The sequence below is a fragment of the Capricornis sumatraensis genome, chromosome 23 (assembly GCF_032405125.1).
Source record: "Capricornis sumatraensis isolate serow.1 chromosome 23, serow.2, whole genome shotgun sequence".
In the NCBI taxonomy this organism is placed as follows: domain Eukaryota; kingdom Metazoa; phylum Chordata; class Mammalia; order Artiodactyla; family Bovidae; genus Capricornis; species Capricornis sumatraensis.
This window is the reverse complement of record NC_091091.1, coordinates 50,858,675-50,886,561: the sequence shown is the minus strand read 5'-3', so window position 1 is coordinate 50,886,561 and position 27,887 is coordinate 50,858,675. Positions and strand designations below refer to the sequence as shown.

The 27,887-nt window shown below is 60.7% G+C and overlaps 1 protein-coding gene across 1 annotated transcript in view; it reads left to right on the top strand.

The window, feature by feature from the left end:
• The window catches only part of STK32C (serine/threonine kinase 32C), a 74,712-nt gene extending 48,670 nt beyond the window's left edge, over positions 1-26,042 (top strand). The window contains exons 3-12 of the mRNA XM_068961579.1: positions 11,930-12,081; positions 13,839-14,012; positions 14,736-14,773; positions 14,880-14,969; positions 16,190-16,293; positions 16,836-16,952; positions 18,014-18,139; positions 18,213-18,344; positions 24,901-24,968; positions 25,916-26,042. Of these exons, the coding sequence (XP_068817680.1) occupies positions 11,930-12,081; positions 13,839-14,012; positions 14,736-14,773; positions 14,880-14,969; positions 16,190-16,293; positions 16,836-16,952; positions 18,014-18,139; positions 18,213-18,344; positions 24,901-24,968; positions 25,916-26,042 (1,128 nt within the window). The remainder of the gene's footprint in view (positions 1-11,929; positions 12,082-13,838; positions 14,013-14,735; positions 14,774-14,879; positions 14,970-16,189; positions 16,294-16,835; positions 16,953-18,013; positions 18,140-18,212; positions 18,345-24,900; positions 24,969-25,915) is intronic.
• The last annotated feature ends 1,845 nt before the right edge of the window (positions 26,043-27,887 follow it).

Below are 27,887 nucleotides of genomic sequence, written 5' to 3'. Positions count from 1 at the left end.
GGTGGCGAATGCTCAGCCCTCCGGAGGGCTGCTGTGACATCTCGCTGAGTTAACACAGCAGGAGCTGTTCTGCGTTCAGTGCTTCCCCCATGGCCGAGATGCTCTGGGGGAGAGGGCGGCTGGGGCTGAGGCTCAGACGAGCCGGGTTCTGGAATGGTACGCGAGCCTGGCCGTCTGCAGCCACCCAGGGCGGGGGTGCTGCTGGAGACAGCTTTGCTTGCAGCCCGTGCTCGGCTCTGGCCCTTGCCATCAGCTTCCAGCTTCCTGAGCAGGCTCTTCACTCCTTCTCCTGAGATGTCCAGGTGCCAGATCCAGACACTGACTCTTAGAGTCGGTGCCTACGCGCCACGCCATGGAGCTTCAGCCCAGGCTCCACCTTCCCACCGCACCTCGACTGCTGCCGCTCGGGTGGTCTTGGGGAGCTGTGGGCAGCATCACTGAAGGAAGGGCAGTGGTGGGCATCAACAGGATCCTCAGGGCCCTGCAGCCCCCGTCCTGGGCCTGGGTGGTCACCGCACTCACCCAGACCAGGTTTTCCCATCAGGGGCTGCCCTCATGGGTCCCAGCCCTGGCTCCTCGGCCACCTGCTCCCACCGCTCTGCCCGCCCCAGTTTGCTGCCCGCACCGGGCAGGGCTGACCCACGGCTGCAGCCCGAGAGATGTCATGGAGCTGCCCCATAGTCACAGACCCGTGCCCCTGGCCTTTGAGCAGGTTCGTGACTGGTTTAGTTGGGATATAAGTTGGCTTGGTGTTAACTTAAAAAAAAATTAGAGTAAATACACATAAACTACCATTTGCCATCCTTATCTCTTTTAAGCATATAGTTCAGGGGCATTGCGTCTACGCACATTGTTGTATAGCCATCACCACTTCATCTCCAGAGCTTCCTCATTTTCCCAAACTGAAACTCTCTTCCCCATTAACACTAACTCACAGCACCCTTCCCTAGCCCTTGTCCAGTCGCTCAGTCCTGTCCAACTCTTTGCAAACTTATGGACTGCAGCCCGCCAGGCCTCCCTGTCCATCACCATCTCCTAGAGTTTACCCAAACTCATGTCCATCGAGTTGGTGATGCCATCCAGCCACCTCATCCTCTGTCGACCCCTTCTCCTCCCGCCTTCAATCTTTCCCAACATCGAGGTCTTTTCCAGTGAGTCCGTTCTTCGCATCAGGTGGCCAAAGTATTGGAGCTTCAGCTTCAGCATCAGTCCTTCCAGTCAGTGTTCAGGGTTGATTTCCTTTGGGACCGACTCAGCGCTGGTAACGTCTTCTCTCCTCTCTGTCTCTAGAGTTAGGCTCGTCCGTGCAGCTTGTGAGGTGGGATCACACAGGGATCTCGGCGGAACACATGTAGCCTGAGGTCCTCGGGGTTCACCCGGGCCGCAGTTGATGTCAGAACCTCTGGAGGCTGAACGGCGTCCTGTCCAGGACGTCGATGGTCCAGGTCCTGGATGGACGGCACTCCCTTCTCCGCTCGTCCCCTGACGGGCGCTGGGATTCTTTCCGCCTTTCCCTGGGTGTGAGTCAGGCTCCCGTGAAAGCGGAGTGCGAACCTCTGTTTGGGTCCCTGCTGTCAGTTCTCCTGGGCACACACCCAGTGATGGCACTGCTGGGTCACACGGTGCCCTGTGATATTTTAACGGTAGAGCTTTGATTTCTGTTCAGGGCTCGTTTATTGGTGGCTCAGATGGTAAAGAATCTGCTTGCTGTCCGGGAGACCTGGGTTCAATCCCTGGTCGGGAAGATCCCCTGGAGGAGGAAATGGCAACCCACTCCAGTATTCTTGCCTGGGAAGTTCCACGGACAGAGGGGCCTGGTGGGCTGCAGCCCCTGGAGTCTCAAAGAGCAGGACACGACTGAGCGTCAGCCTGTTCAGGATTCTCGCTCTTTCACGCTCACCTTGGACGGGTTTCCTCACTGCTCCGTTTCGTTCCGCTTTTTATTGGTTTTTCCAGCTGCGGTCGTGTGTGTTGGTTGTGAGACGAGGGTGCCCTGGGTTGGGCCAGGCCCTTTACCGCCGAGCTCGCAGGCGGACGCCGGGCCTGGAACATGTTTCCCGAGCTGAGCCGGCGGTGCATCCTCGAGGAACCCGAGGCCAGATCCGCCCGGGAGCCCGGGGGCTGGAGGCCTGGGGTGCGGCTAGTGTCACGCCTTGCTTTGCTCTCGGTGTGCAGAGAGCCCCCTCTGCCACGTGCAGCGCTTCTGTGTGAGCCTCGCGAGGCTCCAGGTTAGGTCTGCGCTCAGGCGAGTCCGGCCTCGGCCGCGGCCCCGTCGGTCCTCTTTCCGCCTTCCTCCCGCAAGTCCTCCTCTGAGGAAGCTGGGTTTATATCCCCACTGGCTCCTCTCTCCCGTGTCCACGGGTCCTGCTTCTTAGACGCCGGGCAGCCTGGTGTTCACACTCTCTCCACGCTCTCCTTTTGACTTGACGGTGTTTCTGGCCGTCCCCTTCATCCACTAGGCCACCCCCATCCCTGCACAGCCGACCCCGAGGCGGGCGAGCAGACAGGCTTCTGAGGCTGCAGCGCCACAAACGCGTCCCCCGACAGTCGCGGTGCTGGACATCCAAGCTGGGTTGGCCCTGGGCTGCAGTCGCTGTGGGGCAGGGCTGGGCCTTCTGCAGCTCCGGGGAGAGCCTGTGTCTGCCTCCTCCAGCTTCCAGAGGCCTCTGCTCCCCGATGAGGACACTGGGGCCCCCTCGATCCCCCAGCACAACCCCTGCTCTCAGCGTCCTTCACGTCACCCCAGCAGCAGGGCGCCTTTTGCCACGTGGGGTGGCATGTTCACAGGGGCCTGTTGGGATGCAGGGCCCATTGACCTGTAGCCACACGTGTTCCCGGTGAGCGTTAGGCTGCGCGCCAGCTTTGAGGCTGCTGGCAGGGCCGTGGGCACCATGCCACGTGCAGGGGAGCCGGCGCGTCTTCAGTTGGGCTCCTAGAGGCAGGCGGCACGGGTGGCGGCTGGATGGGCGTGTGATGCTACCAGACGCGCCAGCCCTCCATGGGGCCCGTGCTCCCGGGGCCCCGGCCCAGGGCTGCCAAGGCTGGGCCTCTGCCAGCCCGACAGGCGAAGGGGGAGCATCACGGAGCTTCATGCTGCATTTCTGCGTGGCAAGCCGGGTTGAGCGTTTGCTTTTCCTCCCTCACGTCTGTTTCCTTGTTCGCGTCAAACCTGTTGTACATCTGGGATTGACTCTGACTTAAAGTGTCGTGAATGGTCCATATTTTACCTCTCTTTCATGGAGCTGCTCAGTTATTCCAGCACCATATTTTAATCAAAAGTCTGGTCTCCCCATAAATTTGAGAGGCCGCCTGTATCACATACTGAACGTCCTTATGCAGGTGGGTCTATTTCTGGGCTTGCACTCCGTCCCGTGGCCCGCCCGTCTGTTCCACGATCGGACCACACATTATCACAGAAGGCTTATATAACGTGCTGATACCTGACAGGGCTCACGTCCCTGCCTCGTTCTGCTTTTAAAGTTTTTTTCCTGGCTATTTTTGACTGTCTTTCCCTATGAATGCTGTGACCAACTTGTCAGCTCCAGGAACAACAAAAGAAATCTGCAAAACGAAAACAGCGTTCAGTTAAAATGGCAATAGCCCTGCCGTCGGTCACCGACTCTTCTGGGTCATAAGTCATCGGGGTTTCGCAGGGAAAGCCTGGGGCTGCCTGGGGGCCCTAGGATCCCAGACTTTATTCCTTTTCACACCTTAGATCTAATTCCATTTCCTCTTTGTCTGCCTTAAGCCCATTACGGGAGGAAGCAGCTCAGAAGTGAGACCAGTCCCATCTGAGGAAGTGGGTTCACAGAACCCACGCTCACAGCCTCGGGGGCTGCTCACGAAGGCTGAGGCTTCTGGCCCTTCCATCTGTGCTGCTCCGAGCGACGTGGGGCTGGGCTGCCTCTGCCCAGGGAGGCACCAGACCCCAGGCTCTGACCTGCCACCACTAGGGGCTGCTCCCCCGTCGGGGGCTCTACGGAGCCACAGGGGCCAGGCCCATTCAGCCTCTTCGGCCGGGTCGCTGACCACCTAAAGCCCTTGTCAGGCACCCCACCGGAACGCTTTGGGGGGGCGCCTGACTCTGCGGGGAAGACCCGGCACAAGGCTCAGACAGCGTGTACCCGACGACCGCGGGCCTCCGAGGGCTGGTCTTGGGCCGGCGGGGGCCGTGCTGCCTGCCCCCTGACCTGGGCTGGCCGATGTGCAGGAGGTCAGGGAGCTGGCTGGACTCTGCCCACTCAGAAGAGGGGAGGGAGCAGTGAGCGGGGGAGGGCAGTGAGAGGTGGGCACCGTCCGTGCCTGCAGGCCTGGTCAGGACCACTGCAAGGGAGCAGGGTGTTCTCACAGCCCGGCCGGCTTGGAAGACGTGTCCCGTGGTGGCTGTGACAAAGCACACACCTGCGTGGCCTCGGACAGCAGAGGTGTGCCCTCCTGCAGTCTGGAGGCCGAGTCTGCAGGGGAGGGGAGCGCAGGGCTGGAGGCCAGAGCGGGGCGGGCTCTCACCCTCCTCCTGCTGCACCTGGGAATTAAAGTGACTTAAGTCGAAGGACATTACTTTGCCAACAAAGGTCTGTCTAGTCGAGGCTATGGTTTTTTCAGTGGTCATGTATAGATGTGAGAGTTGGACTATAAAGAAAGCTGAGCACCAAAGAACTGATGCTTTTGAACTGTGGTGTTGGAGAAGACTCTTGACAGTCCCTTGGACTGCAAGGAGATCCAACCAGTCCATCCTAAAGGAGATCAGTCCTGAATATTCATTGGAAGGACTGATGCTGAAGCTGTAACTCCAGTCCTTTGGCCACCTGATGTGAAGAACTGACTCATTGGAAAAGACTCTGATGCTGGGAAAGATTGAAAGCAGGAGGAGAAGGGGACGACAGAGGATGAGATGGTTGGATGGCATCACCGACTCAATGGACATGAGTTTGAGCAAGCTCCCGGAGCTGGTGATGGACAGGGAAGCCTGGCATGCTGCAGTCCACGGGGTCGCAAAGAGTTGGACACAACTGAGCGACTGAACTGAAGTCGAAGAATAGAGGCGTGCATACACATTTGTTTAATGTGAGTTTGGGGACACGGGAGCCCTTGTAGGGAAAAGAGGACCCACAGAGCAGGCAAAACCTGAACGTCTTGTGCCAGCTTAGACAGGGTGGCCACGTGCAAAGGTCGCTGGAGTCCGTGGGAGGCTGAAGGGGAGGAGAGATGTTCTAACAAGGTCTGCTGCGCCGAGTTCTCCCGGCCTCGATCTCCCGTCCTGGGGGTGAGGTTGTCCGCCTGGGGTGATTCCCCGGTTTCGGGAAGGAGGGGGAGGGCAGGCGCCTTCCTGACCCTGCTGTGCTGTGAGTGCGGTTGGCTGGGGATGATCGTGGCCAGAGAGCGGGTTTCAGGCTGCACCCCAGCTCCGTTCACACACACGCACGCCCAGGAGGAGTCGCCGCTGTGAGCCCTGTCTCCGTGAGCCGGTGCCTCAGTCCTGAGAGTAGGCCAGGGTAGTCAAACAGTCGCGTCTCGTTTTAGGAGGTGGCGTTGGGAGGCTGGGCCCCGGTGGAAACAAGTGAAGAGTGAGGATTGCAGGGTAAGCCGCTGTCGACCGGGTCAGACCAGAGGGCGGCCGGCTGGGGCGGCGCCCAGGAGGGAGCCCTCCGGGCCACGCTGGCTGGGGGGCTGCGGGCAGGCCCCGGTGGGTGCAGTGCGTTTCCTGGGCCGCGGTCGGAACGGCTCTGGTGACGGCGTCAGGTGAGCTCTGAGGGTGCTGCCCCCACACCGGCACAGATGTCCTCACACAGCCTGACAGGGTTCGCTGAGGGTCACACAGAGCTGCTCCACTTCAGCCAGTGGGGAAGTTTTCACTTCTCGTGATTCCACGTCAGAAGGCTGGGAGACGAACTGGAAACGTGAATTACTGAGAGGGGCGCGCCCGTTCGACACCCCACAGGGTGCGCGGTTCTCTCCCTACAGACACGCCCTTTTGTATTGAAGATGATCAAGATTAATTTGTTTGCAAAACCAGTCTGGTCTCATTAAACATGACCTGGTTATTGAGGTCAGTACAGCAAGAGCAGGTCGGACACGTAGGTGCTTTTAAGTTGCTGCTTTGCTGGAGCTTCTGTGAGGGATTCCTGATCAGGCTTTGAACAGCCTCTTGGGGCTGGAAGCTAACTTAGAGCATCTCATCAGCTGAGCCTCTAATACTCACACACTTGGGTGAGTTCCTCGCTTCCCGGTGTCCCCAAGGTATCCTGAGATTCCCCGGACCTGCCAAGAAGTGACTGTATAGTCCTCCGTAACGTTGCACCCCGTAGGGCAGGCCCAGGCTGGAACTTCACACGGTGTTGCAAACCGTAAACATCGTTGTCCTGAGCAGTTTCCCTGTGCATCTACTTGGCCATCAAAGATAAAATAACTGGTTGACGGTTTGGTTTGACAGTCGGGTTTCAATGCCGTAAACGCCAGATTGCAAATTACACTGGAAAATGATAACATGTCAGTCAGCAAATCCTTTGTGGGCACAGCCATCCTTCCCACCTGTCAAAGCCCAAAGTTTCCAAACTGCGGCTAATATCAAAGAGGTGGCGCGTCGTTCAGCACAGTCTTGGAGACCCTGATGATCGACTCTCTAGCTTAGATACATCTCATGCGTGCTTTCTGTACTGTATTGTGCAATGCTAGAAGTTGGCAGAGAAATAAGACGGGCTCCTCCTAGTCCCCACAAGGAAGTGGTTATCTGATTCTTGATGACCATATATTTTTTGAAACCCTTTTGCTGTTCGATGGTGGAGAACATGGCATAGACGAATTTTGGTGCTTGGCACAGAATCCAGCCAAGTAATACCAGGGCTGAGCTTCTGATGGATCATTTCCACGTAACCCAGACATGTGCCACAAGTCATGTACGCTCCTTATATTGATAACAGCAGCGTCCTTTGTCTGATCATTTGAATTCCAGGGAAATCTCAATTTTTAAGATCGTAAATTTACATCCAACATTAAATCCTGAATCCTTAATGGTCAGTTGACTTTAACAAAAGAAGTATCATCACTTTCTCTAAGACACCCAAATACACTGTGATCATGAATCTACACATGTTAAATGAGTTCAGTTTTTTTTTTTTTTTTTAGCCCCACAGGCATATAGGATCTTAGTTCCCCAACTAGAGATCAAACCTGTACCCCTGCCCTGGAAGCGAGGCGTCCCAACCACTGGACCACCAGGAAAGCCCCTATTTTTTTGTATTTTTATTTTCACATTAAAATTCTTAAAAATTTTTGCTGTTAATTTTCATGTTTCATTAAGTCCCTTCAAATGTCCCTCTTGTTATTATTTCACCTTTTATGGCAAAGTTACATTATGGCCAACTGTCTCTGCTTGCAGCAAAAATTCTCACGGTGAAAAAACCCAGAGAACCGCTACATCATTTTACAATACGACACGCCAGCCAAAGCCTGGCAACATGACCAGCGTTTTCAATTAAATAGGAGAACATATTCTACTGACCTCATAAAATAACTGTGTTTTCACGAAAACAGGATATTTAAGACGAGTTTCTCAATTGTAGAGGGAACAGATTGGGAGAGAAGATAAATGTCTCGGTTCTGTTTACAAAGGTGTAATTTTCCAGATTGCTGAAAGCTAATAGCTTAAGAGAAAGAGAAAAATAATAAGCCTGGAAAGCACGCATTAAAGGACCAGCAATGCTTCAAACAGAAGGTCATAAAGATGATAAGCGTCTTCAGGATTCGTGTAGTCCTGTGTAATTAATTCTCGTTTTCCTTAATCGCAGATCAGCGGTTTTCAGAACCCATCAGGGGACTTCCCTGGTGGCCCACCTTCCAGTGCACGGGACACTAGTTCCCTCCCTGGGCGGGGTCTGAGACCCCACAGGTGCTGGGCCGCTGAGCCCACACCCTGCGGCTCGAGAGCCTCACGTAGCATCTGCTGAGGCCTGCTCACCCGGAGCCCGGGGTCCACAGCAGGAGACGCCCCTGTGACGGGCAGCCTGGACGCTGTGGCGGAGACCCCGCCAGCTGCAGCTGAAGACCCGGCGCAGCCAAAAATAAATCTAAAAAATAGAAAGGGACCCATCAGTTTTCCCACTAGAGTTTAGACAGGCTCGCCAAGTTCAGTGGTATGGCCTTAGTTACCAGATACCTGTATTCTAGAAGCTTTATCAGAGTCCTTTCCATGAACTTTTTAAAGATGAAAGATTTTTGTCTGCATTTGATTATAAAAGCTTTCAGGAAAGATCAGTAAAACAGTAACCATCCGTAAAAGGCTAAAGACTGAAAAATACCCGTGGTCAGAGGTCTGATGAGTTTATTGTAAAAATTATGCAGTTACGGAAATTTGGTTTTTTTCTGTTGCATATAACAATTTGAGATGATAATTGGAATTATGACTGACATACAGTCGTGAGGACGTTGAAAAATTTCTAGGCATTTTATATAACTTTGGAAGCTTACATATAAGTAATATCAGTTCAGTTCAGTCACTCAGTCACGTCCGACTCTTTGCAACCCCATGGACTGCAGCACGCCAGGCTTCCCTGTCCGTCACCAACTCCCGGAGTTTACTCAAACTCATGTCCATCAAGTCAGTGATGCCATCCAACCATTTCATCCTCTGTCGTCCCCTTCTCCTCCTGCCCCCAATCCCTCCCAGCATCAGGGTCTTTTCCAATGAGTCAGTTCTTCACATCAGGTAGCCAAAGTATTGGAGTTTCAGCTTCACCATCAGTCCTTCCAATGAATATTCAGGACTGATTTCCTTTAGGATGTACTGGTTGGATCTCCTTGAGGTCCAAGGGACTCTCAAGAGTCTTCTCCAACACCACAGCTCAAAAGCATCAATTCCTCGGTGCTCAACCGGGGAAGCCCAATAGAAGCGAAATCTTTACATGGATACCTCCTCTAATGTAACTCTAAACCAATGAGCTTAAAACCCACCAGCCTTTTCTGACCTCACCATCCCCAGAGATAGCACAAGAGATGCAGGCCTCCCCGAGATCAAGGGCTTCTCCCAGGTCAGTCCAGGACAGCAGAGACCACCGGGTGACAGGGAGTCAAATGCAACCCGGTCTGTCCTGAATCTGTGCTGCTGGACAGGCCACGCTGGAGGCTTCCCAGCTCAAGCAAGGGGGTGGGGGGACAACCGGCACAGGCCGTGTGGCTCCAGGTGACCCGTGTCACGCGGAGACAGGATAGCATGAGCGTTCCGGGCTAGCGTGCGTTGACAGATGGCCGGCGGGCTCCCGACACCCACCCCCAGGGAGAGTCACGCTCACAGACCAGCGCTGACTCCTGTCTTCCTCCGCCTAGGCTGTGCCTGGATGGGAAGAGCCAGGGAACAGCTCTGCCTTCCCCTCCCGAGGGGCCCCCATGGAGACCCCGCCGCTCCAGGCACTCCTGGACCCCCTCTGCAGGCTTCCCTGCGGTCACAGTCCTTCGGTGTGCTCCAGAAACCCCCGGGGAGGCAAGGTCTGACCTCTACACTCTTGGGGTTTGGCTAGAATTCAAGATGAGCTGAGAACATTCCAGAACACAGAGCCCAAAGATTCAGGAGGCCTGGGTCCCGCTCACGCTCCGTCCGTCCCGGCCTCCCTCTGGCTCGGAGGAGCGCTGAGCTGCGGTGCTGGGGCCCTCAGAGTGGAGGGTGCTCGGCCCAGCCCCCAGCATCCCTCCTGGGGAGAAGACGGCGCGTCGCAGCCCTGGGCAAGAAGGACCTCCCCAGAGCTGCGCGACCAGGCCCTGCCATGGCAGCCTCAGGTGTGCGCGGGGCTGCCAGGTGGGAGGAGAGGACTCCTGGCCGAGCGCTGAGGTCCTCACCGCAGGCGCTGGTTCCTCCTCCTCCCCTCGCTGGGGGCGCGGGCTGCTCTGGGGACTCCCGCCTGCACCGCCCGGGGACCACGGATGGTAGCTCTTCCTGAACCGAACGGAGCCTCAGCCGGAGAAGGGCTCTGGAGCCGATACCGGGGCGGGGGTCAGCTGCTGTTTGTGCCGTTTACCCTTATTTTCATTTCGAACTTTCCAGCTGGCTTTCACAGCAACAGTGTTAAAGGCGATCTGGAAAATGCAGCAAGTTAAGGGAAAAAATCTCCATCCTGAGACAGCGCCCTTTCTGCGCTTCTTCCTGCCCCTCCCGCGTGGCAGCCCCCCGCGCCCTCCACCGCCTCCTGCTCTTGGGGCAGGCCTGGTGCTCAGCAGGCGGGCCCTTCTGGCCCCATGGCGCGCAGGGCCGCTCACCAGGCAGGGCCGAGGATGCTGAGGCCAAGAGCAGCCCAGCAGCGCCCTCTGGGTCCACGGACCTCAGTGCCCAGAGGCCCCCTTCAGTCCCCAGGCCCCCAGTGGGCAGCTGGGGCATCTCTGGTCCCAGAGTCTCACTGCACCCGGACGATCAGGCCGAGCGGCGGATCCGGGGGCGTGAGCCCCGCCCGATGATGGAGCTGCCGCCTGGCCGCACCCGCAGCCGTCGGGCGTGGTATCCACCGAGCGGTGGCATGGCGTGGCTGGCCTGCGTGATCAGGAGCTGGCTGGCAGCCGGAGCAGGGTCTGATGTTATTCTAGGATGTGGTGTTCTGCATCCGTCCGACAAGGAGCCGGGGCCTGGCCTCTAATCAGTGTCAGGGTTTCACTTGCGTTTCTGGCTCATGTCTGCACCGCAGGCCCAGACTCACGCCCTGGTTGGCAGCTTGCAAAGGCAGCGCCAGTCCCCCGGGGCTCCCAGCTCCAGGCCGAGGGTGGGACAGGCTGGTGTTTCACACTTGAAAGGGCCCGGGGGCCTTCCCTGCAGCTGGGGTGGGGCAGCTCTTTCGGCTGCCCAGGAGAATCCCCAGGAGCGTGGACACCAGCCCCAGGGGTGGGGCTCTGGTCTTCAGAGCTCCTGGGGGCTCGGCCAGGCTGATGGTCATGGAATGGGCCTTTGTCACTGAAGCTCTGGGGTCCCTCTCCCATGACCTCGGCCAGGAGCCCCCGTTAGCAGCCCACCTGCCCCTCTGGTGATCTGGCTTCCAGTTGGCGTGGCTGCACTCTGTCCAACACAGTCATGGAACCACACAGGGCTGGGTCCTTGCCTGCTGCCTGTCAGTCTGCGTTCCTGGGTGACATTCTCAGGCTGGGCCAGGAACACGGAGACCCGGAGAGGAAAGCACTTGAGGCTAGGCTCGCGCTGTCCCCAGGCAGGTCCAGGTGGGCGTCACCACGCCAGGGCAGCCTCCGGGGAGAGCACCCCAGCCTTCCCAAGGGGTCACTTTGCTGAAATGAGAGGAAAGATTCAGAAAGACTCATTGTCCTCAGATGGGTGTTCTCCTGGGTAGCGGGGACCCTTAGGAGCCTTGGTGTGTGGCCACCTGCCCCAGCTTCTCTGCCGGCCTGGGTTTCAGCTTGGCCCGGAAGGCTCGGTGACAGGCTGTCTGTCACGGCCCTGGCCCTTGGAAGGCAGTGTTTCGTGGCAGAGTGGACGGCGCTGTCTGGTAACCCGCCCCCGTCTGGGTCCCGCAGGGTGCCTGGAGCACTGGGTGGCCGCGTTGACTTCCAGCGGCTGCTATAACAAGTGAGCACACGCTGAGTGGCTTAAGACAGCACACATTTATTCTTGCGTTGCTGAGGGCCAGAGTCCCAGTCTCAGTTTATCATCTGGGCTGAAATCAAGGGCTCTGCAGGGCTGTGCTCCCTCGGAGACTGGAGGGGCGAGTCTGCCTCTTGCCCCCGCCCCTGCGTCCTGAGCTGCAGCCCCTCCAGGCGTCATGTTCCCTTCTGCGTGGACCGGACCGTGTCCCCAGATCCACGTGCAGGGCGAGGGGCTTTGTGACGGGCCGGGTGCTCAGCTGCGGTTTGAGGAGATGTGTCCCTCCAGAGACAGAGTCTGGCAGTTCCCGTCGCGCCTGCCGAGCTGCCGGGCCAGCGGCGGGGCTGACGCGCCCTCCACCCCCAGGTGTGCATCGTGCAGAAACGGGACACGCAGAAGATGTACGCCATGAAGTACATGAGCAAGCAGCAGTGCGTTGAGCGGGACGAGGTCCGCAACGTGTTCCGGGAGCTGGAGATCCTGCAGGAGATAGAGCACGTCTTCCTGGTGAACCTCTGGTGAGCGGCCGGGCCTCTCCTGCCCCAGGCGCCCGCCCCACCCTGCCCCTCACAGCGCCCCCGGGGCCAGCAGCCGTCAGGTGTCCCCATGTGCACGCACGCAGGCACGCGCGCACGCACGCACGGACCACCACCATCACCATCACCATCATCACCGTCATCACCATCATCACCATCACCACCCTCACCCTCACCCTCACCATCACCGTCACCACCTCCATCACCGTCACCACCGTCATCACCGTCACCATAATCACCACCATCACCATCGTCACCGTCACCATCACCATCACCACCACCATCACCATCACCACCATCACCACCATCACCACCATCACCACCGTCATCACCGTCACCATAACTACTATCACCATCACCATCGTCACCGTCACCATCACCATCACCACCACCATCACCATCACCACCATCACCACCATCACCACCGTCATCACCGTCACCATAATCACCACCACCATCACCATCGTCACCGTCACCATCACCATCACCACCATCATCACCATCACCACCCTCACCATCACCCTCACCATCACCGTCACCATCACCACCCTCACCATCACCACCATCACCATCACCACCGTCATCACCGTCACCATAATCATCACCATCGTCACCGTCACCATCACCATCGTCACTGTCACCATCACCATCACCACCACCATCACCATCAACACCATCATCACCACTGTCACCACCATCACCACAATCACCATCACCACCACCATCACCGTCACCATCACCACCGTCACCACCGTCATCACTGTCACCATAATCACCACCACCACCACCCTCACCATCACCCTCACCATCACCATCACCACCTCCATCACCGTCACCATCACCACCGTCATCACCACCGCCACCACCATCACCATAATCACCACCATCATCACCACTGTCATCACCGTCACCATAATCACCACCACCACCACCATCACCATCACCCTCACCACCATCACCACCTCCATCACCGTCACCACAATCACCGTCACCATCACCACCGTCACCACCACTGTCATCACCGTCACCACAATCACCATCACCGTCACCATCACCGTCACCATCACCACCATCATCACCACCGTCATCACCGTCACCACAATCACCACCATCACCACCGTCATCACCACCGTCACCACCGTCACCATAATCACCACCATCACCACCGTCACCATCACCACCATCATCACCACTGTCATCACCGTCACCACAATTACCATCACCGTCACCACCACCATCACCACAATCACCATCACCACCACCATCACCGTCACCATCACCACCGTCACCATCACCACCATCACCACCACCGTCATCACCGTCACCACAATCACCACCATCACCACCGTCATCACCACCGTCACCACCGTCACCATAATCACCACCATCACCACCGTCACCGTCACCACCGTCATCACCACCGTCATCACCGTCACCACAATCACCACCATCACCACCGTCACCATCACCACCGTCATCACCACCGTCACCACCGTCACCATAATCACCACCATCACCACCGTCACCATCACCACCGTCATCACCACCGTCACCACCGTCACCATAATCACCACCATCACCACCATCACCATCACCACCGTCATCACCGTTACCATCACTGGGAGTGTCCAGTGGGCACAGCCCTGGGTCCAGGGCCCTTGTGCGGGGGGCTGGTCAGATGTGGCGGGGCCGTGACCGGTCGTCCAGCCGAGCGAGTGCCAGGTGCCCCGTGCCCTCAGGTACTCCTTCCAGGACGAGGAGGACATGTTCATGGTGGTGGACCTGCTGCTGGGCGGGGACCTGCGCTACCACCTGCAGCAGAGCGTGCAGTTCTCGGAGGACACGGTGAGGCTGTACATCTGCGAGATGGCGCTGGCCCTCGACTACCTGCGCGGCCAGCACATCATCCACAGGTGTGCGGGCGCTGCGGCGCGGCCGTCCTCACGGGACCCCGGGGCCTCGTGCTCCGCCCCGCCCTTGCCGCACGCCTGCCCCAGGCGTGGCGCCTGGGCACACAGGCACCGGCTCCCAGCCAGCCCCTCAGCTGCACAGATGAGGCCCCCACGGGGCGGGTCATGTCTGAGCAGGAGAGGCCGGCACGGGGGGCCGGTGCCTTCATCAGTGAGAGGCTGCCTTCACCTGCTCTGATAAGTGGAGGATTCCCGCCCCCGCCCCGCCGGTGCCCTTATGCCCATCTGCCGTGTCCCGGGCACATTCAAATTAGTTTTAGTATCTGAAGGCTGACGAACGAGGAAGGTAAAGCTGCGTCCGCAGGACAAAACACGAAATTCCACATGGCATAAAGTGCGGCAAACGTGACTTCTGCAGCTCTTCCTGGGGACGCCGATCTGGTCGTGGTTCGGGCACGGATGCTTCCTGACCAAGTGCCAGGAGGTCGGGGGGCCAGGCTTGGCCGCAGGCAGACTCGGGGCTCTGAGAGGCCCTCGCCGGCGGTCCAGGCGAGGGGGCTCTGCTTCTGTGTTCTGGGCTCCGGCACCCTCCCCGACCAGTGCTGGGTGCTCTCCCACGGTGGCCCAGGCAGAGGAGGGGCTGGGCTCCTGGGGTCCCGCTCGTGGGAACCCCATGCCCTGCCGGGATTTCTGGCCTCACCTCCCTGCTCCCTGCTCCTTCCACAGAGATGTGAAGCCCGACAACATTCTCCTGGATGAGCGAGGTGAGCCGTGGCCGTGAGCGGCCAAAGCCTCAGCTGGGGAGCGGGGGGTGCCCCACCCGCAGGACACGTTCCCCCCGGACAGTCGCGCTGTCCTCTTTCCTCACAGGACACGCACACCTGACCGACTTCAACATCGCCACCATCATAAAGGACGGCGAGAGGGCGACTGCGCTGGCCGGGACCAAGCCGTACATGGGTGAGCTCGCCCCACCCGGCCCGCACACCCCCGCCTGCCTGCCGGCCGGCCTCCCACCCCAACCTGTGGCTGGGGGGATCGGGTCCCTTCCCTAAAGCTGCAGCAGCAGGTGACGGGTCAGGCCGCTTGACCAGTGCAGGGGACTCTAAGTGACAGACGTGTGCTGTGGGTCTGATCACGAGAGCACTCTGCCGGGGGCCTCCCAGGTGGTGCCAGGGGTAAAGAACCTGCCTCCTAATGCAGGAGACATAAGAAACGCGGGTTCGATTCCTGGGTCAGGAAGATCCCCTGGGGGAGGGCATGGCAACCCACTCCATTATTCTTGCCTGGAGAATCCCACAGACAGAGGAGCCTGGTGAGCTACATTCCACGGGGTCACAGAGAGTCAGACTTGACTGAAGTGACTCAGCACACATACCCACCTCCCTCGTCAGGCTGCCGACCTGGAATTGAACCAAGCGGCCTGTGGAAAAGGACAGGTTGACCACTGAGGGCTGCTTCCCAGTCCAGCTCTGGCCACAGCCTGGTCTCTGGTCCAGCCCTGGACCTGTGGTCATGGGGGCTGGGGTCACCAGGAGCTGGGGTCATAAGGCCTCTAGTCACCAGGGGCTGGGGTCATGGGCCCTGCGGTCACTGGGACTGTGGTCCTCGGGGCTGGGGTCACCAGGAGCTGGGGTCATAAGGCCTCCAGTCACCGGAGGCTGGGGTCATGGGCCCTGCGGTCACTGGGACTGTGGTCCTTGGGGGCTGGGGTCACCAGGAGCTGGGGTCATAAGGCCTCCAGTCACCAGGGGCTGGGGTCATGGGCCCTGCGGTCACTGGGACTGTGGTCCTCGGGGCTGGGGTCACCAAGAGCTGGGGTCATAAGGCCTCTAGTCACCAGGGGCTGGGGTCATGGGCCCTGCGGTCACTGGGACTGTGGTCCTCGGGGCTGGGGTCACCAAGAGCTGGGGTCATAAGGCCTCTAGTCACCAGGGGCTGGGGTCATGGGCCCTGCGGTCACTGGGACTGTGGTCCTCGGGGCTGGGGTCACCAGGAGCTGGGCTAATAAGGCCTCCAGTCACCGGGGGCTGGGGTCATGGGCCCTGCGGTCACTGGGACTGTGGTCACGGGCCCTGCAGTCATGGGGCCTGCGGTCCTCGGGGGCTGGGGTCACAGGGGTCGGGGTCACGGGGCCTGCCGTTTGGGGATGCTCAGCTGTTCTGGCTTTTCCTGGAAAGCTCCGGAGATCTTCCAGTCTTTCGTCAATGGTGGGACTGGCTACTCCTTCGAGGTGGACTGGTGGTCGGTGGGGGTGATGGCCTACGAGCTGCTGCGAGGATGGGTACGGAGCTCCTGTGACCCGAGGGCCAGGCCCTCAGAACCCCCAGGGTGGCCCAGAGAGCTGAGGCTGCCCCCACCCCTGGGGCTCAGGGATGTCCATGCTCCCCATTAGTGAGGCGGCACGCTGGAGGGGGCTGGGTGGGCAGAGGACCATCCCGCAGGGCTGCACCCCGCCCCCGAGCTTCCCTGGAGGGTCCTAGGTGGTGGGTCCCCCTGCCCTCCCTGCAGTGGCCACGTCTCAGCGAGTGCTGGAGCCCAGGAGGCTGGAGCCTCATCGGCCCCCAGCTGCCCTTTCCATCCCCTCGTGGGGGCCCCCGAGGCACGGCACCCTCAGACGGCCGGCCTCTCTGCCTGCTGCAGCTGGTCCCCTGGGGCCAAGCCCTCTGCTAGGGGGAGGTACAGGGGCCCTGTGCTTCCTCCCTGGCTGAGGTGCAGGCTTCCCGGGCTCTTCTCTGGGGCCGCCCTGGGATGAGGTTGGGGTAGGATGGGGTGCCCTCGAGTTACGGGGGAGGCGCCTGCTGCAGCCCTGCTTTCCCTGCCCAGAGGCCCTATGACATCCACTCGAGCAGCGCTGCAGAGTCTCTGGTGCAGCTGTTCAGCACCGTGAGTGTCCAGTACGTGCCCGCCTGGTCCAAGGAGACGGTGGCCCTGCTGCGCAAGGTGAGCGCCTGCCCCACCCAGGGCGCGGCCGGCCGGACATGGGGTGAGGGCCCTCTGGCGAGGCTGGCTGGCCACGGGGGGCCGCTTCCTACATCCTGGGCCGCGTGTCTGTCTCTGCCCCGGTTTCCCGCCTGGCCTGGCCCCAGGCTCCTCATCTTGTAGCGGCTCGGCCTGTGTGAGTGCTGGAGCGGCTGTCAGTCCTTATTACCTAATCGAAGCCTCGCGCTGCTTCCGTTACTGATGCCCCAGCTCGGGGACGGTCACCCCAGCGTGTGTCGGGGAGGCGGCTGGGGCCTGGTCCCGCTCAGGCCCAGCTCGTCCTGTCGGAGTTGGGCGGCCACTGTCCACTGCCAATGGCCTGGCCAGCCCCCTCACCAGAAGCAAGCAGAGAAGACCCCAGACCCCAATGCCTGTCCCGGGCCACGAGCACACGTCTGCAGCAGTCCCAGGGATTCAGCCTGTAGAGACTTGAGGCGGTGGTGTTGCCGCTGGTGTTCGGCTCCCGGGGTCCAGGGCTGGGCCAGGGTCAGCCCCCAGCCGGCCAGCCAGCCAGCTCCCTCCTCAGAGTGGTGTGCCTCAGACACACTGTGCCCCAAGGCCTCAGGACAAGCGAGGAGGGGCGTGCTGGACACGTGTGGCCCAGGGGGCAGGTCCTGGCCGGTGCCCAGAGACCCTGGCCCTGGTAGTGTGGCCAAGCACCTGGAGGCCTCCCGCCCCCGAGAGGGGCTCGTAAGCAGCCTTCACTGCATGCCGCTGTGTCCACACTGGCCCAGGTGGCTCCAGGGGCACAGCGGCCCCCAGAGGCCCAGGTGGGGGTGGGGAGGATCCACACGCCGCGCTGGGGAAGCCTCGGCCAGGGTCTCCGGTACTCGCCCTGGAAGGGGTGGCTGTGATGGTAGCCAGTCCCGCAGGGCCGCCCTGGGCCCGTGAGCGTTAGTCCCGTCCTGTTGCGACGCTGAGCCAGTTACCGAGAGCAGTGAGCCGGGCTGCAGCCGCCGCCTGCTGGTGGGTCCGGGGAGACAAGACCTGTGCCGGGGCCGCTGACCAGGGCCTTGTTCCAGCTGCTCACCGTGAACCCCAAGCACCGAGTGTCCAGCCTGCAGGACATGCGGGCGGCCCCTGCTCTGGCCGGCGTGCTGTGGGCCGAGCTGAGCGAGAAGAAGGTGGAGCCTGGCTTTGTGCCCAACGTAAGCCCGTGGGCCTGGGGTGGCCAGGGCGGGCGAGGGCAGCCGGGCACAAGCTCAGCGCCATCTTCCACAGAAAGGCCGCCTGCACTGCGACCCCACCTTCGAGCTGGAGGAGATGATCCTGGAGTCGCGGCCGCTGCACAAGAAGAAGAAGCGTCTGGCCAAGAGCAGGTCCCGGGACAGCAGCAGGGACAGCTGCCCATCGGTGAGCGCGGCCCGGCACCCGGCCACCTCTGCTCTGGCCCCTCACCCCCTGCTCCGTGGTGGGGGACAGAGGGCCCTGCCTGCCCGACTCTGGAGGGTCAAATGGTGCCAGGCTCTGCTTCCATGGTCTCAGGGTCATTTCCCTGCGTGTGTGTGCACTCATGTGTGTGCACTCGTGTGTGTATGTCTGTGTGCCTGTGTTTGAGTGCACCTGTGTTTGCATGTGTACACACCCATGTGTATGTGTGTGCATGTGTGCATGTGCAGATGTGTGTGTGTGCGAGTACACTCGTGTTTGTATGCATCCGTGCATGTGTGTCCATGTGTGCCCATGTGTCTGTGCACGTCTGTGTGTTTGTGTGTGACTGCACGTGTGTGCACGTGTGTGCATATGTATGAGTGTACTCGTGTGTGTTCGTGTGTGTGAACGCATGTGTTTGTATGTGTGGAAGTACACTCGTGTGCATGTTTGTGCGTGTGTGTGTGTACATCTGTGTGGGCATGTCTGCACTTCTGTATGTGTGTGAGTGCAGGCGTGTGTGCACGCACACGTGTGTGAGTGCACGTGTGTGTGTGTGTACACGTGTACATTTGTCTACCTCTTCTCATGAGGACACTGCTCACACTGGGTGGGACCCCGAGTCCAGGATGACCATCCCATTCACTTGACTGGTGGCATCTGGAGACTTCGTTTCACATTCCTAGGAATGGGGTCAGGACCCCACCCCGGGGACGCGGTGTAAGGTGTCGCAGCCCCCACGGTCCTGCCCTTGGAAGTAGGGGTTCCCCCGGGGAGCAGGGGGTCCAGCGTGGGCCTGTCCCCAGGATCTGGCTGGTGTTCACAAGACAACTAGGGCTGCAGGAGTGGACGGTGGGGTCACAGCGGCGACACTAAACCCGTGACCGTCCCTCTGCCCCTGGGCTCAGCGGCCTGTGAGGACACCCTGGGGAGTGGCTCTCACACCTGGGGGGCCCTGTGCAGCCCCATGCCCGGGTCCTGGGCAGAGATGGGCGCCAGCTCCTCCTCTGTGCAGGGCCCTCCCTGGAAGCCTTGGCTCCTCAGGGAACGGGTAGGTGGGCTCCCATCCCCTCCCCATTCCTTGGGCTGCTGACGGCGGCCCCTGGTGTCCGGCGGGGGCACTGCAGGCTGGTCCAGCTTTTTTTATTATGGCCCTAGGAATTGACGTGAAGTCGCTCAGTCGTGTAACTCTTTCAAACCCCACGGACTGTAGCCCGCCAGGCTCCTCTGTTCATGGGATTCTCCAGGTGAGAATACTGGAGTGGGCTGCCATTTCCTTCTCCAGGGGATCTCCCCAACCCAGGGATCAAACCCAGGTCTCCCATACTGCAGGCAGGCTCTACCATCTGGGCCACCAGGGAATTCCTACTGGGTCTTAAACTTACCTGGCGCCTCAATGGTACAGCATCTGCCTGCATTGCAGGATACCAGAGTTCGATGCCTGGGTTGGGAAGATCCCCTGGAGAAAGGCATGGCAACCCACTCCAGTCTCACCTGGGAATTCCATGGACAGAGGAGCCTGGCAGGCTACAGTCCGTGGGGCCGCATTGAGTCGGACACTGCTGCGTGACTAACACTTTGTCACTGCGGGGTCTTAGCTGCCACGCTCATTTGTTGCAGCCTGTGGCACGTGGGATCTTAGTTCCCGACCAGGGTTCCGACCTGCATTCCCTCGTCAGGAAGGTGGATTCTTAACCACTGGACCATCACGGAAGTCCTTGGGCCAGCTTTTTTCTTGCTGTCAGACTGGGAGCGATGGCTTAGCGCTCTTTATGTGAAAGAGTTGAAATCAACACTCCTTATTTCCACTTTTTACTGTTGACTGATAAGTGCGATTTATTTACGTTTCTGCACACAAGTGCCTCAGGAAGTGCCTTCTTCCGGTCTGCAAGCGTCTTCTTCCGGTCTGTAAGCGTCTTCTTCCGGTCTGCAAGCGTCTTCTTCCGGTCTGTGGTTTACCCTCTTCAGGGCGGCCCCGTCTGCACGGAGTCTTCGGTTCTGATGAAGCTCCGTCTCTGCTTTTTCTTGCCTCGTGTGCTTTTGGTGTCATTGCTAAGACGCCGTTGCCTCAGTTGAGGTCACAGGGATGTGCCCTCATTTTTGTTCTAAGCGTTTTGTAGCCTTCTCCCTTATGCTTGAGGCTCGCGTCCATTTTGAGTTAGTTTTATGCACAGTTTCAGGTGGGGCCCAGCCTGACTGTTTTGCATGTGGACACACGTCGTCCAAGTGCTGGTTGGGCTCATCTTTCCCCCATTGAATTGATGGCACCATTTTCAAAAACGAGTTGACCGTGACGGAGGGGCTTGTTTGTGGCCTTGCACGTCTAGCCCCCGGATCCGTGTGTCTGTCCTGCCGGGTCCGCCCTGCCGTGACGACCGGAGCTTGGGTGAGTTCCTGGGTCAGCAAGTGCGGGTCCTCCAAACTGTTCTAATTTTGCAAGACGTTTCAGCTCCTGTGGGTCCCTTGCATCCCCAGGGCATTCTGAAGGGCTTAAGAATTCTGAGTTGCTCAGCAGGTCATTTGTGACAGAGTTAAGGACTGGCGCCTGGTCTGCATGCCCGAGCCCTGTCGCTGCCCACCTTGGGTGACATCTGGGGTCAGGTGCTGTGGGCACTGGCATTGATAGGGCCTGTGGGTGTCTGCCCCGAGGACTGTGTGCAGCGGACAACCACTGGCACAGTGGTCAGGGTGTGGGGTGTTTGGGGGGGAAGCAAAGCTGAGTTTCAGTGGAGTCCAGGGAGAGCCGCCTGACCTGCAGGGACCTGAGTGTGGGTTATGCCCTGTGCCCAGCAGTCATCAGCAAGGAGCCCCAGAGGGTCATGCGTATCTGTAGCCTCCTGAGTCTGCATGGCAAAGGCTCCAAATGCCCGAGCAGGCCAAGGGACCACGCACGTATGCCGCTAGGAAGAGAGGGGCTCCGGAGCTGGACGAGCCACGCCCCAGCGCGCCGGCTGACCGCACATGCGCACGGCACGCACCTTGGGAAGCCGCGGCCCTGGGGCGCGTCGCCGCCCACACCGTCCGCCTCTGATACCGCTCCGCCCTCCTAGCGGCTCCTCCAGCCGGTTCTCCTCTCTCCTGGGAGAGCCTGGGCAAGGGAGGCTGCGAGACGGAGCCCAGCTCCTCCCCGCCCGCCGGCCGGCGGACAGTCCCTCTGCGCCTGTCGCCCGCCCCAGCCTCGCTCCCCTTCTCCCGCATCCCGCGCTTCCCTTGGTCTCTGGGCATCGGGGGTTATCTCCTGCCTTGACCTCGCCCCCGCCTCTGAGTAGCCCTTGCCTTCAGTCCAGCGCTGACTCAGGCCAGAGCCTTTGCCCCTGTCCAGTCGTCATCGGCACTATCAGGGAGGACGACCCCATTTAAGTTGAAAAATCCCAAGTCAGTTTGCGTTTACTGCCCCTAACCTCCTGAACATCACAGCTCAGCCTGGCTTGCCTTATACGGGCTCAGGGCACTCAGGTCAGCTCCCAGTCGGCAGTTGTCCGACACAGAGCCTCTTTTATAACTCATTGTTGACTTTATCAAATACTGAAAGTGGAAAAGGGCGCGTCCGGGTCCAGGCTGGGTGTCAGTGCGTCAGCTGTTCACCCTCGGGGTCGCGGGGCTGACCAGCAGCTGCGGCTGCCGCGCAGCATCGCATCGGAGGATCAGATCCCGTGTCGCCAGCCCGGAAAAGGTCCAGGTCAAAATCGGAAGTACCCTCTCTGCCGTCTCTTTGTCACTTTCACACCCCTCTCAAGTCAAGAGACTCCAGCCGTGGTAGCTGGGGGCCGGCTCGATACTCGGTCCTCCTCGGTGAGTGCAGACTAGCGCCTGCCCTCTGCGCTACGGGCGTCGGGAGGAAAGTCCTATGGGGTAGGGGCCGTGAGCCGCAGCCGGCGGCCCTGTCGATCCGCTGTGGGGGAGCCGGCATCACGCTCCATGGAGGCACCTGGCCCACCACTGGGTTAAGAGCTGTCCCCTCTCCCCTCCTGCCACAAGCCAGCTGATCTCCGCAGGCCAGGCTCGTGAATTAAATGGGGAACAACAAGAATAGCATCCTTGGACCCGCGTTGTGCTGTGCTTGGTCACTCAGGCGTGTCCGACTCTTCCACCCCATGGGTGTAGCCCACCAGGTTCCCGTGTCCATGGGATTCTGAGGGAAGAAGACTGGCGTGGGTCGATATGGCCTCCTCTGGGGAATCTTCCAGACCCAGGGATCCAACCCATGTCTCTTGCGTCTCCTACATTGGCAGGCAGCTTCTTTAACACTGCTTGAAGCCCTCAGATCCCCGCAGATAAACGCAGACTCCAAAGTCCTTGACGGTGGCGTTTAGCAGCGCCATTCCACTCTAGAGGTGAGTTTGTTATTTCCTATCTAGGCTAGTTTCGGGAGAGAGGCTAGTTTCAGGAGCTTTCACTGGGCTTTTCCATGATAATGTTATTAGCTGCTACTCCACAGGTCAAGGAACTAAGAATTCGACCAGATGCCAAATATTAATACATCCATCTTGGTTATGCATACAGCCGCCAGGGGGAGAAGCCGCCCCTGGTGGGTTGTGTTGGGGGTCCACTGTGAGACAGCCGTGGGCCAAGTATCCGCTCACACCTGTATTCAGCAGCCCTCTGGACAGCCGAGTGTTGGCCCTCTCCCGTGTGCAGACATGCAGGGAAGTGGCCGTGGATGCCTTCAGGAAGGGCTGGGGTGTCGCTGCCGTGTACCCTTGCTTGGGCCTTCCTGGCCAAGAGCTTGCCCCTCCTTCAGCCCACAGGTCCAGGTCTGAGATCTGGAAATGAGGAAAAGAATTGCAACTCTCCATCCAGGTGGCCGTCAGCCTGGGGCTCACGCACGTGCGATCTGAGTGTGTGCGTGCATGCAGGCACACGTGTGTGAGCACTGGCCATCCTCCTCTGACCGTGAAGGCACCGTGATCGGTTGGACACCCTCAGCATCCCAGGGTCAGGCGGCCTGCCTGCCTCTCCAGCCTGGAGGCCTGTTTCCGTGGTTATACCCCCTAAGGGTGGCTGAGTTAGGTGAGGTCAAGGCTGCCGCTGTCCAGGATCCCATCATGGCCTCTGGGGGACTCGGTCCTGAGGCAGATCCTCCTGAACTACATGCGAACCACAGGGCTTCCCCAGGGCGCTGTGTCCCCAGCCAGCTCATGCCTTGTCTCCTGGCTGGAAGGCGCATCCCTCGGGCCCTCCAGAAGAATGTGGTCATCTGGGGGGGGTCCGTGGGTCTTTACTCTTGAGTGTGCTGGCCGCTCCAGCCGCCCACGTCTCTGAGCCTTTGACCCCATCCCAGCATTCCTCTAAGGCTGCTCTGAACCTTCTGACTGCTCCACCTGGGCCACCCTTCCCGGTTTCCAAATTGCAGTGTGTTAGGACGCACTCACGCCAGGGCTCCTGCAGGGGGTTAGCCCCAAGTTGTGCAGGGCAGACGCCCCCCGTCCAGCCCCTCCCAGGCCTATCCTTCCCTCTGGGCAAGCAGTGCCTCCCTTCCCAGCACGTCCAGCGCCTGCCCGCTGGGGCTACGCATGGCTGCAGAGCCGGTGGGGCAGGGTGTGGGGGCGGTGCTGTTTCATCTGCAGGAATGGGAGGGGTCCCTCTTCTCCGGCCGGGGTGGGGCCCTCCCGCAGGCTCAGGAGTGCGGGGCATCAGGCTAACCTGCCCACTAGCATCCTCTCAGGCCCCTCCCACGTCCGAAGCCCACTTCTTCCGTCAGAGCCTCAGTTGGATGCAGGAAACTTCATGGCTGAGTCCAGCCCTCTTAAGTTCTGCGGCTTGGACATCTCGGCCTGGTCTCCCGCAAGCTGTCCGGGCCGCCGTGCAGGGCGTCTCCACGCTGCGCCTTGGGCTACTCCTTGGCGACCCTGAGTCTGAGGCTCGGATACCCAGGGGCCAACCACAACCCCCCAGACCCACGGTCCCAGGGGCCCAACCACGACCCCGCAGACCTACGGTCCCAGGGGCCAACCTTGACCCCCCAGACCCACAGTCCCAGGGCCAACCTTGACCCCCCCCCCAGACCCACGGTCCCAGGGCAAACCTACCACCTGCACCCTCTCCTGACACTCCTGAGGGTCTCAGTAACCAGGGTTTCGCAGGCCAGGGACCTATGACATGTCTTGGATCTGGCCACTATGGGACTGACTCCAGTCCCCAGCCTGAGGCTCTGCTTCTCGAGACCACCTCTGCTGCCCACCTTCTCAGGCAGGCCCTGGAAGCAGGTCCTCAGCTGGGTTTGTGACCAGGAGGACCCAGTGTGTGTGTGGGGGTGTGAGGAGTGGCCCAGTGTGGCTCCTGGACCAGTCTGGCTCTGCAGACCCTGTGGCCGCCCCGAGACGGGGGTCAGGCGTCCCTCTGTCCCTGGCTAAGTGGGGGTCACCAGGAGACCCCAGCTCCCGCGCGCTCTGGTTCCCTGGGGCAAGGTGGGCTCCGCAGAGCCGGGGCGGGAGAGGGCAGGCACGCGGGAGGAGCAGGCCGGGGACGCCCAGGAGCCTCCCCGCGGGACGTGCGGGACGCTGGCACGTGCTCACTCCGGTGTCTTTCTGACCGGCAGGAGAATGATTACCTTCAGGACTGCCTTGATGCCATCCAGCAGGACTTCGTGGTTTTTAACCGAGAGAAGTGAGTGTGCGTATTGGGGGCCGGTCACGGGGGCAGAGAGGACTTTGGGGAGTGGGGCCAAGGCTTTCTGGCCACAGCAGGCACATGGCCTCAGTGGGGCTGGGAAGCCTGACTCCCACCCTCCTCAGAAGTCCTAGCAGCAGCCCTGGGGGGTGGGCGGAGGGAGGCCCCTGTGCAGACTTGTGGGGGAGGGGCTCCTCAGCACTTTAAGGGCCAAGCTTGGGCATTTTCCACTAAAGGGCGGAGTCTCCGGGGCAGACCCTGGGTGCACCGCCCAGGTGAGGGGCCCCAGCTGTTATATCAACCTGAAACCCTCACTCAGCCACTTGGGCTGGGGCAGGAGGGACAGGGCTTGCGGGCAGGGAGATACGACAGCCTCAACGCGCTGAGCCACCTGCTCTGGTGGACCAGGGAGGCCCAGTGCCGTGGGGCCCGGGGGAGGAGGAGCTGGGTGAGATGCGGAGGACTTCCTGGAGGAGGTGGCCCTGGGTCTAAAAGCTGAACAGGGCTCACTGCTGCTCTGTCCTGCCTCAGGGTCCAGGATGACATATGGACCCTGGTTTAGGCCACTGGCCACCACCCTGGAGGTCAAGGCCTGGGTGGTAACAGGACTCGGCCAAGCACTTTGTTCCAGAATTCCTGACCTGCCTCCTTTTAGCTTCTGGCTGGAAACCAGCTGAGACCCACCAGCCTACTGCCTCAAGCCCAAGGGCTGTGAAGAGCCCACAGAGGGGCCAGCCGGATGCCCCGTGTGCCCGCAAGCCCCGCTGAGCCAGTGTGGCCAGAGGCTTTTGCCCAGGCGGAGATGCCCAGGAGTGGCCCCTGTGGAGCTCCAGGCCGTGTTCCTGAGGGGGTGCACCCCGGGAGCCCCAGGACAGGCCCTGGGCCAGCGAGCCGCGTCCTGGGCTGCTGGCAAGCCTGCATGAAGCCTCCATGTGTCTCCCCAGGCTGAAGCGGAGCCAGGACCCCACGCCCGAGCCCAGGGACGCGGCGGAGGCCTTGGCGGACAGCGAGGGCGTGCACCCAGCCCTGCCTGCCTGCAGCACCATCTGCCCCTCGGCCGGGAGCAGCTAGGCCGCCCCTGCCTGCTGCCTGTGGAGTCAGCTCAGGCCCCACCGGAGACCCGGGAGCCCCAGAGGGATGGGGTGGCCAGAGGCCCAGCGTCAACTTTCCCAGAGAGCTGCGCAGCGTGTCCAGGCCCAGGCCCAGGCCGGCGGCTCCAGGCGCCCGGCTGGACGGCACCGGATGGTCTGACCGCCGGGTCTGCTCTCTGGCCCTCGGGGGCGCGTGGTGTCAAGAGGCTGCCAGTGTGGCTGAAAGCGGGGAGCACAGGGGGTGAGCGCCCCCCGCACGACGGTGGAGGGCCACAGCTCCCGCCCAGGCCCTCCCGGGGCCTCTGGGGCCCTGCCCCGCCCGCTGTATATAGGCCGCCCCCGCCGCTGGGGCCTGGGGCCTGCGGCCTGCCCGGTTCTTCTCCATCGCGGGGGATGGGCGCGGGCCTGGGAGTGTTTCATACACGCGCGTTCTGGTCGTTTCTGCCGTGTTTCTGTATAGTTTCCACCTCTGAGAAAAACAACATGAGAACCTCCTGGTGTCAGCTGGTTTGCATGTCCCGTGCCTGCTGCGGGCAGAGAATGCTCGTCCGTGACCCAGGGCGTTCCTGCCGGGCCGGAGCCTCCTGGAGCTCCGGTCCTCGGCCTGGGGAGGATGCCCATCTCCTGCCCCAGAAACCCTGAGGCCGCTGTCGGGTTGGGGTGGAGGTGCGGCCTGCTGGGGGGCAGGGGCAGAACCTTGAAAACAGCAGGGACTGGAATGCCCCAGGTCGGAGCAACTCACGGGCCCCCCTCGCCCAGAGTGGGGAGCCCACCTGGGGCCCCAGGGCACTGCGGAGCCCGGGTCTGGAGGCAGGCAGTGCTGTGGGATGCCCGGTGGTGGTACCAACCTCCAGAGGCTCTGGGTGGAGGCCTGCTGGTGCTGGAGGCGGGAGCCGGGCGGGGAGGCCTGGGGTTGTGCGGGGAAAAAGCCGTGCTTTGTGTGTGTGTGTGTGTGTGTGTGTGTGTGTGTGTGTGTGTGTGTGTGTGTGTGTGTGTGTGTGTGTGTGCACATCTCAGGTGCGTTTTGAGGCCCTAAGGGACAGAGTGCCTGTGTCCTGAGTCAGTGGCCGGCCTGCGGGTGTGGCCTGGCCCCCTGATCGCCTTGTCTATCCCTGGGGAAGGGGACGCGGGTCTCAGTGCAGCCCAGGAATCCAGCACTGAGGCCACAGGGACCAAATCAACCTTAGCAGACGGACCACAGGGCAGACCTTCCCGGGGGCTGCCCAGTCCAGCACAGTGCCCAGAGCCCCGGGTTCAAAGTGGGGCCAAGGCTGGGCATGGAGGCCGGGGCCCCCCAGAGGGGCTGGCCACATGAGCAGGGCTGCCCGCCCTTCCTGGTGCTCTTAGGGTGGAGAGCGTCCCACACCTGAGCATGGAGGCTGGGGCGCCCCATGGGGGCTGGCCACGTGAGGGGGGCTGCCCGCCCTTCCTGGTGCTCTTAGGGTGGAGAGCGTCCCACACCTGGGGGACGGAGCTGGCAGGATTTTTAGGAGCAAGGCTGAGACCAGGAAGCCAGCCCAGCAGCTCCATCTTCTGGAAAGTTCTGGGGGCAGCGCCATCTGCGGGGCTGGATCAGAACCCCGGCCTGCTCTGCCTTAAGTGGGCAGCATGAGCTCCCCACACGCTGTTCTGCCCCAAACCCTGCTGGGCAGCTTGTGCCCGCCAACTAGATCATGGGTAGGGGTCCTCCCAGTGCCCCTCTCCTTCTGGGTGTCTGGCTGTCTGTGACCTGCAGGCCTGTGGGAGGCAGAGTCCCTGCCCACAGCTCAGACCCAGCCGGCCCTGCAGTGGTCTGGCGGTCCGGCCTCCCAGCCATCTAGAGGCA